At 42.4% G+C, this 12,591-nt stretch overlaps 1 protein-coding gene across 5 annotated transcripts in view; it reads right to left on the bottom strand.

Annotated features, from left to right (window-relative positions):
• KIF13A (kinesin family member 13A) overlaps positions 1-11,213 on the bottom strand; it is a 119,854-nt gene extending 108,641 nt beyond the window's left edge. For 4 of the 5 annotated variants that reach the window (XM_075493767.1, XM_075493766.1, XM_075493772.1 and 1 more), the window contains exons 1-2: positions 10,902-11,181; positions 10,485-10,575 (exon numbers count right to left, since the gene is read on the bottom strand). In XM_075493767.1, the coding sequence (XP_075349882.1) occupies positions 10,485-10,575; positions 10,902-10,956 (146 nt within the window). In that variant the 5' untranslated portion in view covers positions 10,957-11,181. Of the gene's footprint in view, positions 1-10,484; positions 10,576-10,901 lie in introns of all 5 variants that reach the window. The other variant, XM_075493771.1, reaches the window with a different exon arrangement.
• Positions 11,214-12,591: the final 1,378 nt, after the last annotated feature.

Below are 12,591 nucleotides of genomic sequence, written 5' to 3'. Positions count from 1 at the left end.
ACTTCAAGATACTGTTCCATTGAAAGAGACTTTAGGAAAACACTTAAATGTTGCATCTTCATACATGCTTTCATTGTCCTTTTGAAGGACACACAACTGTTTCCAAGTGGATTACTTCACAGCCAACTTACACAGATTCTCAATCATGACAGACGTTTCATATAATAAACAGTAAAAATTCAGTGTTAAAATATATGTTACAACTATGCAATGAAAATTAGGAATATGACATGAACTTAGCTGCAACGTTATGAACACCTCAAACAACAAACATACTAAGGACTTGGAAGCTCTTGACAAGGAAACTACAGGGCAAGCTGTCTAGTGTTCTGTGGTCTGTTTACATGAACTGATTTTCCTTTTTGTTTTCAACTTGGATCTCAACCAGAACACACATGAAGACCGTAGTACCACCTTAGTGAATGCCAGTTTCTCATACACATTTTCAGTAGGATGGAAAAAAGCTACTGGATGCTGCTGGGTTTTGTTGTTTGCTTGTTTTGTTTTCCTCCAACATGTACTTTGAGGAGTTTCATCATGTCAGGCATCCATTTCTGTACCTCTCTTTTGCCTTTCATTGTCATTCCAGTCCTGGTCCCCAAGTATCCTTTCCCTATATTCTACCATGTCAGCAGCAAACCCATTAACAAGCCATCTTTTGTGTTTCCTTGCGTGTCAGTTTCTCTGCAGACACTTAAGTAGCATTTTTCAAGGGCACTCCAATCAAGAATGCAGGTATACAGATTAGATTAACACCAGAAGAAGAATGAGAACTATTCAAAACTTTCTTCTTTTTAAATGTAATGGGCAGTATGGAAAATACCAGATTGTTTTCTAGACAGTTTATTTCAGAATAGCATATCCGCTGTGGTCATGGTAAGAAGCTCCAAAACAGCAAAACCTGAGTGCTGAGATGATGTTCCATGATACACTTCTAACACCACCTTCAGAACCATCTTTTTTATCCCAATACAGTACAACAGCAAAGTTCAGGAAGACTGCAAATGGTTTCTGCTCTTACTCCCTGCAAAGTTCAGATAACTGCGAAGTTCTCTTTAAAAAACATACTCAAACTCAACCACTTCTTGCTGAGCATTCACAGGATACATAAGTAACATATTAATGTCTTCAGCTGCATACAGTGAATATAAACATTTTTTATTTTACCAAATGGGCAATTTCTGTTTCAGCCTGACTTTATTAGATAAAATTATCTGAAAACACATTTCAAGTCTAAAGAAAATTTAGAAACATCTCAAAATAGGGAATGACAACATGGTATGACAGGAAGGAAAATACCAAAAAATATCAAAATACTTTGGACTTGCATCATTCAGGGAGGTGGCACTACTGAGCCAAAATGACACTGGAGTGCTGCAGACTTACACCACATTGCATACATTAAATAAATAAATAAATAAATAAATCACATCGACAGATGCTGACAAAGAAACTTTCCAAAGCAGACCAGGATGCTGCTCATTTAGGGCCATAAAGCAGCTTTGCCAGTAGAAAACTTCCACCAGCTCTATGCCTCCACTGGAATGCTCTGTTGACTTATCTTCAGCAATAGCTCATCTACTGTAAAACAAGCCTTGGCTTTTGAATCACAAAGTAAAATTGAATTTGAAGTAAAAATTCAACAAAATAAGAACTCCGAAGTATTAAAAATTACATTGCAGCCAGTGCCAGTCACTGCACAAATCCATTCACTTTGCAGATAAACTTCCCTTTCCACCTCACTCAATCCTTTTTCCTTCAACTGTGAAAGAATCAGATTTGTGAAAGGCCTTCTCGGCTACATTGCACATGATTTTAATCATAAAGTCATCTGAAAAGTGGAAACCATGTGGGAAGAAGTATCAAGTACCGCAGTTTCTTATCTAAGATCTGCTGTTCCTTGTCATCATACAAGAAATATTAAGCAAAACAGACAGCTTCACATACTTGTATTTAATGTTATAAAAATTATTCCAGTAGCTCAAGAGACAGATTCAGAATTTTGAAGCCTTATGCTAGAAGAAGAAAATTTAATCTTGCCTGGAGGCTTTTGAACACTACTTACATGGGATTTACATTTATGTTTAAAAAGAGACTGTGGAATAAACTAAGAAAATGTAAGCTCAATAAATAGGATATCATGTACATTTTTCATTTTATTTGCAGGTCTAAAGTATTCTCTAAAACAACAAAAAAAAATCAGAAAAAATATTTAAGTGTTGACAGTTTCAGCAATATGTTTTTAAAACAAAGCATCAAGTTACTTCTTAGAAAGTTTACAGTTAACAATGCATCCTGGTAGTTTTTTAAACACATTGAGCAGTATCTTCACAAACACACGCAGAGATAAGCATGCCATTCCAGCCACAGCAGCTGCTTTGATTCATGTTTGTGAAATGCTTAACATTCTTGGAATATACATACACTGCAAAAAGAAGATACAGTGACGCCACGAATCTCAAAGTAAGCCAAGTACCAGCCTACTACCTATGCTGTTACTAAACATGAAGAGGCAAGCAGCATGGGCTTGGTGTGGGTTTGCATCTAGAAAACAGACCATAAGTATGTACCCTGTTGCTACTGCACAGTGAGCCTCTTTGACGTATCTTCAGCATCACCATTAACCATGCTAGTTACCAAGCACTAACAACAAGCACACAGCAATGTTTCAGACACACCTTTCTACTGCTGTGCTGACTGATATACCTCAAAATAAGTACTGTACCATTAATAAGCACCAAAATATATTCATGGCTTAATCTGACAAAAGAGTAATTGTGGTATAAGTCTTTGTCCCGAGTTATAACACTTAAATGGCAAATAAGTTACTATAGGACAAAAAATCATTAGTGACTTCATTAGGGGCTGTTACCATATAGATTTCACCATGGTGATCCATGTGAAATGAGATGGAACATTCAGATTACCTCCTCATGAAAAAGTTGCACCTTACAAGTCACTAACTTCACATTATCCGAGGAAGATGTAGGTGTATTTGGTAAGCATGTACATGCTTGAGGATGTCTCTATTTAGGATATAACAAAATGCCAAATAAAGGTTGCGGCTGATGACTAAGGAATATATTAGTTCAGGATATGGTTATGAATTTCATGAGATGTTTCCATGACCAAGGGTTGGGTTTTTTTAGTTATTATTTTTAGATTAAAAGGCAGCTATGAAAAATAAAGGCTAGAACTGCAGAGGTTGATTAACGCTAACCAAGCACAGCAGCATCAAAGCCATTCATTCCCTTTTCCCCAAAAACGAGAAATGACATGAAGAGACACCCTCCCATGGCATTGGAAACAGCTTGTGTAACTCCTACTCTTCACCAACACGGATATCTTGAGCTCATGTCATTGATTTTCAACTCCTGTCAGCAACGCATTTTTCTGATTGACCTTCATACCGCGAATTTTCAATCTGCTTGTTGTTAACTTACCAAGCTCCTCCCTCAGCTCCCAGTGAACACCCATCACATGCCACAGAAGGATCGTAAATACACACACAAGCAGCTCAAGCTCCAGCAGATCTCAAACTGATGACAAATTTCATATCAACATACAAAATCAGGTACTGACTGAACAAGCTCATACCCCTTCTACAGTCTCTCGTGAAAAGACACACAGCAACATCACTTCCAGGCAACAGCATGACTGTTTTAGTTAACTTGGTGCTTTGGATCTCAAGTTAACTCGATACCAAGTCCTGTGATGCATGCACATCATTGCACAGGAGGGGCTTTTTCTTTGTAGGCTGCACTTCACCGAAGACATAAAATTCACTGTCTCCAGCCAACGTTTTCACACTTCCTTGAAGAGCCTTCTCCACACTCTACTGTCAGTAACAGACATCCTCACAAAATACAAGGAACTGAGCAATCGGAGAAGTTATTCAGTTAAGCAACAGCATCTGCACAGCACTGCTGCAGCAGCTGCATTTTGCTATAGTAGGCAGTAATTGTTTCCATTAATAGATTCAAACCATGCCCAAGGCAGGCCAAATAAGCAAAGACACTGTACTACTTTCCCAACATTAAGGACAGTCTGTCCACACAAAAGACACCGGCAACACAGCTAGAGGCAGCTACTGCTACTCAATCTGCACCCAACTGTAGAGGAATGAAGGACTTCAAATCTGATAATGTCTCAAACACACAGCAACAAGTACGTTTGTCAATTTAAAGATTTAGCTCTAATCTTATTACTAGAAGTACCACCATGTTGACTCCCTGAACTCCCTGTGCATGCTGCACTGCAGGCCTGTGACCAAGAAGGGATTCACTTTATCCTCAAAACTTTTTACCAAGATTCACACCCCAGCTCTGTGCAACACACAGACCCGCACAGCAGGGCAGCTGGCGTGCGCTGCTTCTCTCTGAGCTCAGGTTCTGCAGAACAGGGACTTCTGAAGCACTTCCTGAAGTATTTGAATCCAGCCCACACCTGGGTCACTACAATATTTACAAGTATCATTTAACTTCAAATTTTTAATCTATTAAATTACAGTGAATCTAATTAGAAGTCTGAAATTTTACTATATGCACATTTAATAAACCTACCAGATTGCACAACAGAGCAAAGATAATCTTGTTTTCAAAACAAGAAAGCTGTCTCTACTATTTATAGTAGAGGGGGCAAAGGAGGTGAAAATAAAACTTTTCCTTTAGACCTGATCTCCCCAAAGAAAAGGACAAAAAAAATATTCCATTTTAAAAGAGCTGCACATTTTTAAAATTCATAATTAATTTCAATTAACAACATATTCAAGGTGTATTGACTAGTAATCCAGATCTCGAAAAACACCTCTGGCTGCAGTAGCAGGCAAGTGCATGCATACCTGCCCCTCTAAACACAGAAGCGAAGCATGTCTAAAGGTCTACTAATCTTTTTAACAAATCTTTTCATGTTCCAGTGTGGGCATTTCTAACATAAAACAGAGAAATTGGACAAGTTCAAAGCTGAACCTCGTTTTACTGTGTCCTACTCAGAAATATTTGAACATAATACTCAGTAGTCCAAAAGCAGAGAATGGCTACAAAGCAATGATTGCCTAAACATGGTAACACCAAGCACAGTTTTCCTTCTCTTCAAACACTTTATCTATTTCTGTTCTGAAATACTGCCAGCTAAGTACTACTAGCTGCTTACCCACAATCCCAACAGCCTCCAATGGTAGTTTCCTCTAGCAATGCCATTTAAAGACCAAAGCACAAGGTCGTAACAGCTGTCTGGATCTTATAAACATGGTAAAATAACGGATGTTGCATTTACTCACAGTTCCGGCTACCTTAGGAAGAACCAAGAGCCACGCCACAAACTTGTAATCCAAAATACTGCGTATCTCATTTTGTTTCAAATTACATGGAATTTAAGAACAGCGATTTCAAGGAACTGCATCTAGTGTCCCATCTGGGGCATGAATTAATTAAAGCAATGCAAAAATAGCTCCGAAATGCCATTTTCAAACCACACATTTTATAATTTGAATACACCTCTTCTGCAAATGTTCAAAGCTAACAGTTCACATCCTGAACATTGATGTCTAACAGGAAAGTTAACAGAAGAGGTCAAAGTCAGATTACTTTTACAATTTCCTGCTGACAAAGATAAAAGCTGCTGCCTGCTATTATTTTATGATCTACCTCAGACAGGTGATAATTTGAAGTGTCCGCATCAAAGACATCATCTTGTTGACCATTCCTTCACATACGGAAATAATTAGCAGCTGTCTTATTTCAGCTTCCACAAGTTTCAGTTTGAAAAAGTGACCATTACCAGAAACGCACATCCTCTCCCTACAACAGTGCTCTTCTCTCATCTCTGATGCTATTCATAGCAACACATCAAAAAAGATAAAAAGTGTCACAACCACCACATGAAGGACTATGTACTAAAGACCATCCAAAAATCATGTTTCTCCAAGGCAGGGGGAGCAACAGCTGCTTTCTGGTAACAAGAGATCCAGGACAAGCTGCCTAGGGATGAAATCTGTGCTTCAGATATTCATCTTTGAAAGTATCATGACCTACAAAAACTAGATAGACATACATGCAAATCTGTTCCTAGCTATTTATTTTATTAAAGACCTTAAACCTACTCAAAAAAGCCCCCATATATTCTGGAATCTTTAGTAATTTAGAGCTATAAGAAGAGTTTTACCTAAGTAGAATTGGGCCTTGGTGCTACTTGTCTGTTATCAAAATGAAGATGGAAGATGACAGAACAAGCAAGTCATAAAATGTTTTTAAAAAAAAAAAAAAATTAAGCCAGGCAAGAAAGATACTTTTGGAGAAAAGTGGTAATTTTAAGTTCAGCCCTACACACTGATGATTCCTTTCTTATTTTCTGCCCCAAGATCTTTAGTAAGGCAAAGTTTGCACAAGGCTACTGTGCTCTAATGGAATAAATTGCCCAATAGATGATTTTTTGTTGCAGTCAAAACTACAGTTGAAATAGTATTTCAGTTCTACCATCTCCATAGTTCCTTGTTTATTTCTGTCAAGACAAGTATTTTGCTTACTAAAGGAAAAATCATGTCATGAAGAACTGTCAGGGAACTAAAATAAAACTTTCCTTTTCAGATCCTATGCATTAAAAAGTGTAGCTGAAAGGAAAGCTTGGAGGAAAGCATATTTTAACAATCAAAAGCTGAGGACAAACCTGGCAAAACCTAATTTGTCCTACTAAAATATAACATCCCTAACGTAAAGTCAAATCTTTCGTAAACCTAGAGAGAGGTGTGAAATTTCCATTGTAAAAAATTACTCAAATATTTTGAAAGATTGACTGTAATTCCATACTCCAACTATCTCAAAGTTACATTTTAATACTGTACCTTATTGCCAACAACCAAATACAAACACTTACAGCAAGACAGCAGGATGTATACAATTGGCTTTGAAACTTAATACCCATTTCTAAAAGACTAAGTTAGAACAATTTTTTCAGGAAGAGTGTACTTTGAGAAAGGAAATTCAGAGCCCCAGATGAAGACAGAAAAAAATCAGAGGGTTCCCAGAAAGACAAGATGTTCTTCTGGGGAAGAAGGGGAAATCTGTATTGGTTTGGGGGAGGAAATGGATGAGAGACAGGAGAGGCAACTAAAATGACACATAAACACACTTAGGCAGATATAAAGGAAACTACTGCTATTAGTAATAGTAAAACAAGGGTTAAAGGTATGAAGTCCAACAACCAACTTACAAAACCTTTGCCAGCACCGGAGATTATACCTGATACCAGCTAATGAAAACTGTTCCTTTCTGAACTCTGTCTCCTATTATTTCAGTCGATAAAGATTTTCTTGTGCCTTTCAGACTCAAGACTGTTCAGTTTTACTATGTTCTGGTTTTCCTCCTTTGCTAGTTTACAATGCTAAAAGTCGTGTGTCTGTGGGGAACGGCAGGCCTGCTGCTTATAAAAAGACAGAACACTTGTATTTATTAACAATTACTATTTTGTAGCTCTGTTTGTTAAGGTGCGTATGCTGTGTGGTCTAGTAGTTAGAAGATGGAGTCAGAACCCTGTTCTAATTTCTGGTTATAACTTACTGCTTTACCCCTAATACAATAGTGGAAGCTGGACAAGTGACAGCACTGCCAGAGATTTTAGGCTTTTTTCACTACTTGTAAAACTATCATTACTTGCCCATATAAAATGCTTCAGAAATATTCTTAATAAAACCTAGAGACTGATTAACAGCATGCATCTGAACTCAGATTTAATTCAAAAACTCCATACAGAATAGGCAAAGCTAGTAAAATTTGATTTTCCTAACCTTGGATATTCTTCCAAGAGCAAATTTTATAATATTACAATTATTAAAGTTATCTAATTTTCCTTTAGAAAATTCTGACAATACCTTTAAAATTATAACTGAGAAAATTAAGCAAATAAAAAGCATGGTCCTGAATTTCACCCACACCCTATAGTGTCTTGGCCTCAGCTCATTTAAGAAAAGCAGCCCTAGAAACCAAATCTGCTTTAGAAGGCTACTTATTCTTATTCTGAAGAGAAGTACAAACTTGTACTTCCATTCAGCTAGAAAAGGGAAATTTCCATATAAAAAGATACAATGTAAAAAGGGAAAGGTAAGACTAAACAGAATATTAAAATAATGCAATACAGTAGAGAAAGACCAATTAATCACCCTAACAAGTGAAATCATTTTTGCAATGACATGGTTGCTCTGAAAGAAAAATCCAGTTGAGCTATATAAAAACAAGCTACACAAAGAAAACCAAAAATCCATTTGACATCTCTAACCCTGCCAAGGCATCAATCCAAGTACAAGCAGCAACTACTCAGCAATTCAGAGCCAGTTTACACAGACATTTTACGGTGGGTACACATAGAAGAACAGAATTCATTCTTCGTCATGAGAAATTAAACTATTTATCTTGAGTAAAAAACAGAAATCAACACTTTAGCACTGAAGAAAATGTAAGGATCTTCACAAGGCACTAGAAAGTCTGTTAGGCATCTCAACAGGTTACATACAACATCTGTATGTAACCATTTGGGTATTTAGAAGGTACCCAAACTATATGTTTGCACTAGTGTGAGTTACTTCTCATCAGCATTTCTTGCTAATATTTCCAATCCACTCACATCAGGCAGTTGCTTCAAATGCTAAGTCACACTTGTAACAGCCAGCCAAATTCCAGCCTCACACTGGGCTGCAAGCAGGACAGCTATCACCTGCCAACACAGCTGTCAACGGTGAGGTCGCACACAAGCGTCACATCTCACTCATAAGGCTCTTGGCGCAGAACCAGAAGCCAATTCCAACCAAGTAAGAGAATTTATATTTATATATATATTTATATTTTACAGGTATTAAAGCCAGATAAACACAAGCCACACAAGCTCTCAAAAGACAGAGAGTCACTGCACAGTCTCACTGAATACCTGCAGGCCAATGTGCACAACAAGCAAAATTCACACATTAGAGGCTCTTTATTAAACCATCTGGCCCTTAGGCTCTTTAGTCTATTGAAATAATGATTTTTAAATCCTAATTCTGTTCTTGCTTTGTAAAGTCCATGTATTTCATGATTTATACCTGTCAAATCCACTCACTTTAAAGAGTTAACGTTATTCTTATTATAGCAGCGTTTTGATGGACGCCATATATACGCTTCGATAAATAGCAGGGAAAAAAAACCCATATTCTCTAAAATAGAATAGTCTCAAGAAAAACAAGATTTCCATTTTACAGATGGGATGCTGAGACTCACAGACGCAGCATGACTTGTAGAAGATCACAAAGATCCGTGAAAGGGGCAGGAAATAAGCACAGATCTTTCAAGACCCAGGCCAGCACATTAGCCACAACAATGGTCCTGAAGACAATGCAAGTTGGATTTAAGTTAAACTGGTGTGATTACAGCTACATTCCAGTATGTGGATTAATATGAGAAGCACCCTCACATCTTGGACATGTAAAAATAGAAAAGGTCTCAGCCTCTTCTGCTGGAAAACTATAAAAGCGTGACATACCGCCTTTGAAAAAAAAAAAACATTTTCTCACACTACAGTTTCTTCATAACTACTATGAACTCGATCAAAAATATTCTTAATAAAACCTTGAGTAATAGGAATGTGTTCAGGTTATATCTCTATAACCATGCAAATGATTTCACACTCCTTGTCATTAAATACATTCAACAGATCAACTCAAGTTGGGCAGTCAACAGGTAACTGAAGAGATAAGCATACAACATCACTATTCCCCTTGCACCTCCCTGTCTTTCCCCACAATCCCTCAAAGGAAAGAAATCTTTTCCTGTTCTGATCTATTTTTACAGTCTAGTGCATTGGTATTTTGGATTACTTCCAAGGGTATTCTTTACTGGGGCATCAAAACTAAATGCCAGATTTCAAAATTATTTTAGCATATTCTCATAGGCTACTTCACAGAACAACACTGAATTAATAAAGGATCTAGCAATTATAGCCTCTTCAAACGCAAATACATTAAAACCTAGTAAACAAACTTAAAAAAAGTACCATCACTAGCATAAGATTCAGGTTCTGCTTCTTGTTCCCCCTAAGGTTACATCAAGTTATTAGCAGCCTGCACTCAAGGGAAATTTCTGAAAACAGCATGCACAGAGTTTAAGTCCTTACCTAATCAACAGCTTATTTTTGAGCAGTTAATCAAGAATCAGCTGTTAAACCTGGGAGGCCATCAGGGATCTCCTGTCTCCACATCCCAATTTGGGTACCTCCGACTCCACTCAGGAAGCCAGGAGAGGAAGGTCTGGTTCTTACTTCCCAGGGATGCAAGCCCAGCGCAGCAATCCCTGGCTGGAGCTCACCCCCGCCCGCTCCCCCCCACCGCAGCCCCTGAGAGGCACCGAGCAAGAACTTCAGGACCCCGCCGCTCCCCTAACAAAGCCAGGCAAAGCGTCTGCGAGGGTGAGGCAGAGGAACCGGGGCTGGGTCTTTATTTGGGGCACGGCGACTTGGGTTTTTACCTTTCTCCCTGCTTGGTGTTGGAAGGCGGAGGGTGAAGCACGGTCTGGTTCCCTTCCATCTCCACGATGCACTTGGTATTCAGGTCCAGCTCTGCAAGGCGACACGGCCGGGGGGCTGTACCCAGGGCGAGAGCACCCCCCTTCTCCTCGCACGCCGGGGCAGCTCGCCCCCCGCCGGCTCCCCCTCGGCGGGGGCAGGCTTTCAGGCGTGCCTGAGCGAGGGGCGGCGGCGGCGGGGGATGTGCGTGAGGGGGTTTATCCTCCCGCCAGCCCGGGGGAGAAGCCGGGGGCGCGGGGGTACGCCGCGCCCGCCTCAGGCGCGCCCCGGTGCCGCCCCCTCCCCACACCCCCCCGCCCCCGCAGCCTCGGCGCCCCGAGACCCCGCCGCCCCCTTCCCCAGCTCCGCCCGCCGCTTACCTCTCCTGTTCATCGGCCGGACCCTGACGGCAACTTTCACCTTGGTGTCCGACATCTTCCCCCCCTCCCGGGAGCGGCGGGCGGCCCCGCTCAGCGGCAGCGGCGGCTCGCGGCCTCGCAGCGCCGCGCACAGCGACACGGCGGAGCGCCAACGTCCATGCCGGGCCGGGGCGAGGGCGGGGGGCCGGGGCAGGCGGGGAAGGCAAGAGGCGGCGAGGGAGGGAGGGAAGGAGAGGAGGAGGGTCCGGCGCCGGGGAGGGCGGTGGCGGCGCAGCCCCAGTCGCCTCCCTGCTCAGCCGCGGTCCACACCGGCTCTGGCGCTGGCTGCCGACGGCCTCGTTTGCATAACTGCTGCTGCCGCCGCGCCTGCCGCCGCCTCCCCGCCAATCCCAACCGCCATCTTCCGCCTCCTCCCGCCGCGCCGCCGGGATTGCGGCGCCCAGGCAAGCGGCGAGGGGGCAGGGAAAGGCCGTGGCGTCGGAAAAGAACGGAAACACCCGAGCGCCTTCGGAGCGGGCGGGGGGGGGGGGGAGAACTCCCCACCCTCCTCGGACGGCCGCGTCCGCCAAGTGAGCATGCGCGACGGGCCGCTCCTTGCAGTGGTGATACGGGCGGGAAGGTGGCGCTGCCGCGCTTGCTCGCGCATGCGTAAAGAGGGCGGGGGAAGCCAGGCGTTGCGCTTTACTCTCGGGCTGCCTGCCTCGGCTGAGCGCTGAGGGGCTGCACCGTGCCCGTGCCCGTGCCCGTGCCCGTGCCCGTGCCCGTGCCCGTGCCCGTGCCCGTGCCCGTGCCCTCGCCCTCGCCCTCGCCCTCAGGGCCTTCCCGAGAGCCACCACCATGGTTTGTGCAGATGTGTGCTGTCACCGCAAACCCACTGGCTTGTCTGACTGGACACTAAGTTTCCTTGTGGCAAGGAAAGGCCACAAAAAAAAGCCCACAAGCTGCCTCAAACTAAATGTCATGGCACTAGGGTTTTGGGGGTTTTTTTTGACAAAAGATGCGCAATGCTCGATTAGAAAATAATGACCTGCCTGGTGCAGTCCTGGTGCTAGCACGGATGACGTGGGTGTTGCGTATTAGAGAGGCCTGGAAGCGGTGCTGCGCCTCAGGGTGACGGAGTGACGAGCCCTGCCCCAGCCCCAGCCTGCACTTCGCCTCCTTGGGAAAGGGCTGCCTGCGAAGCGCTGAGGCCACTCATGCCGTACTGCTTTTCCAGGCAGCGACAGGCCACCGTTGACAAGTGCCTGCCCAAACGCCGCAGGACAGAGTTGTGTCCATCTACTAGCAGCGAGTTCAACGTGAGGGAAAAACATTACAAAGAGTAGTGCATTACCTCAGCAACCATGAGCTCCAAAGATGGCTGAGCTTCCAGTGGACAAGCCAAGAAAGATTTTTAGTTAAAACTGCAGTAGGCTTATGATCTCAGGATAGCCTTCTTTTTGAAGTGTCTTGTTAAAACTTTGTTTTCTCCACAAAAGTGTTTCCTTAGCTTCAGTAAAATACCTTCCAAAGAATCAATCCTGATCATTGATGCAGCTAACTGGCAGGAATCCCAGTGCAAAATAGCGATGTCTGTAACGTTTTCTTTACGGAAAAGACAGGCTCAAACCCAAATGGGATTATTCTGTCTACTCTGGGGCTAAACCACTGTAGGGAGAATGGGCTAAACAACAAATGATGAATAGATAGC

This window comes from Mycteria americana, chromosome 2 (genome assembly GCF_035582795.1).
Source record: "Mycteria americana isolate JAX WOST 10 ecotype Jacksonville Zoo and Gardens chromosome 2, USCA_MyAme_1.0, whole genome shotgun sequence".
Classification (NCBI taxonomy): domain Eukaryota; kingdom Metazoa; phylum Chordata; class Aves; order Ciconiiformes; family Ciconiidae; genus Mycteria; species Mycteria americana.
The sequence above is the reverse complement of the archived record's forward strand: the minus strand, read 5'-3'. Positions and strand labels throughout refer to the sequence as shown.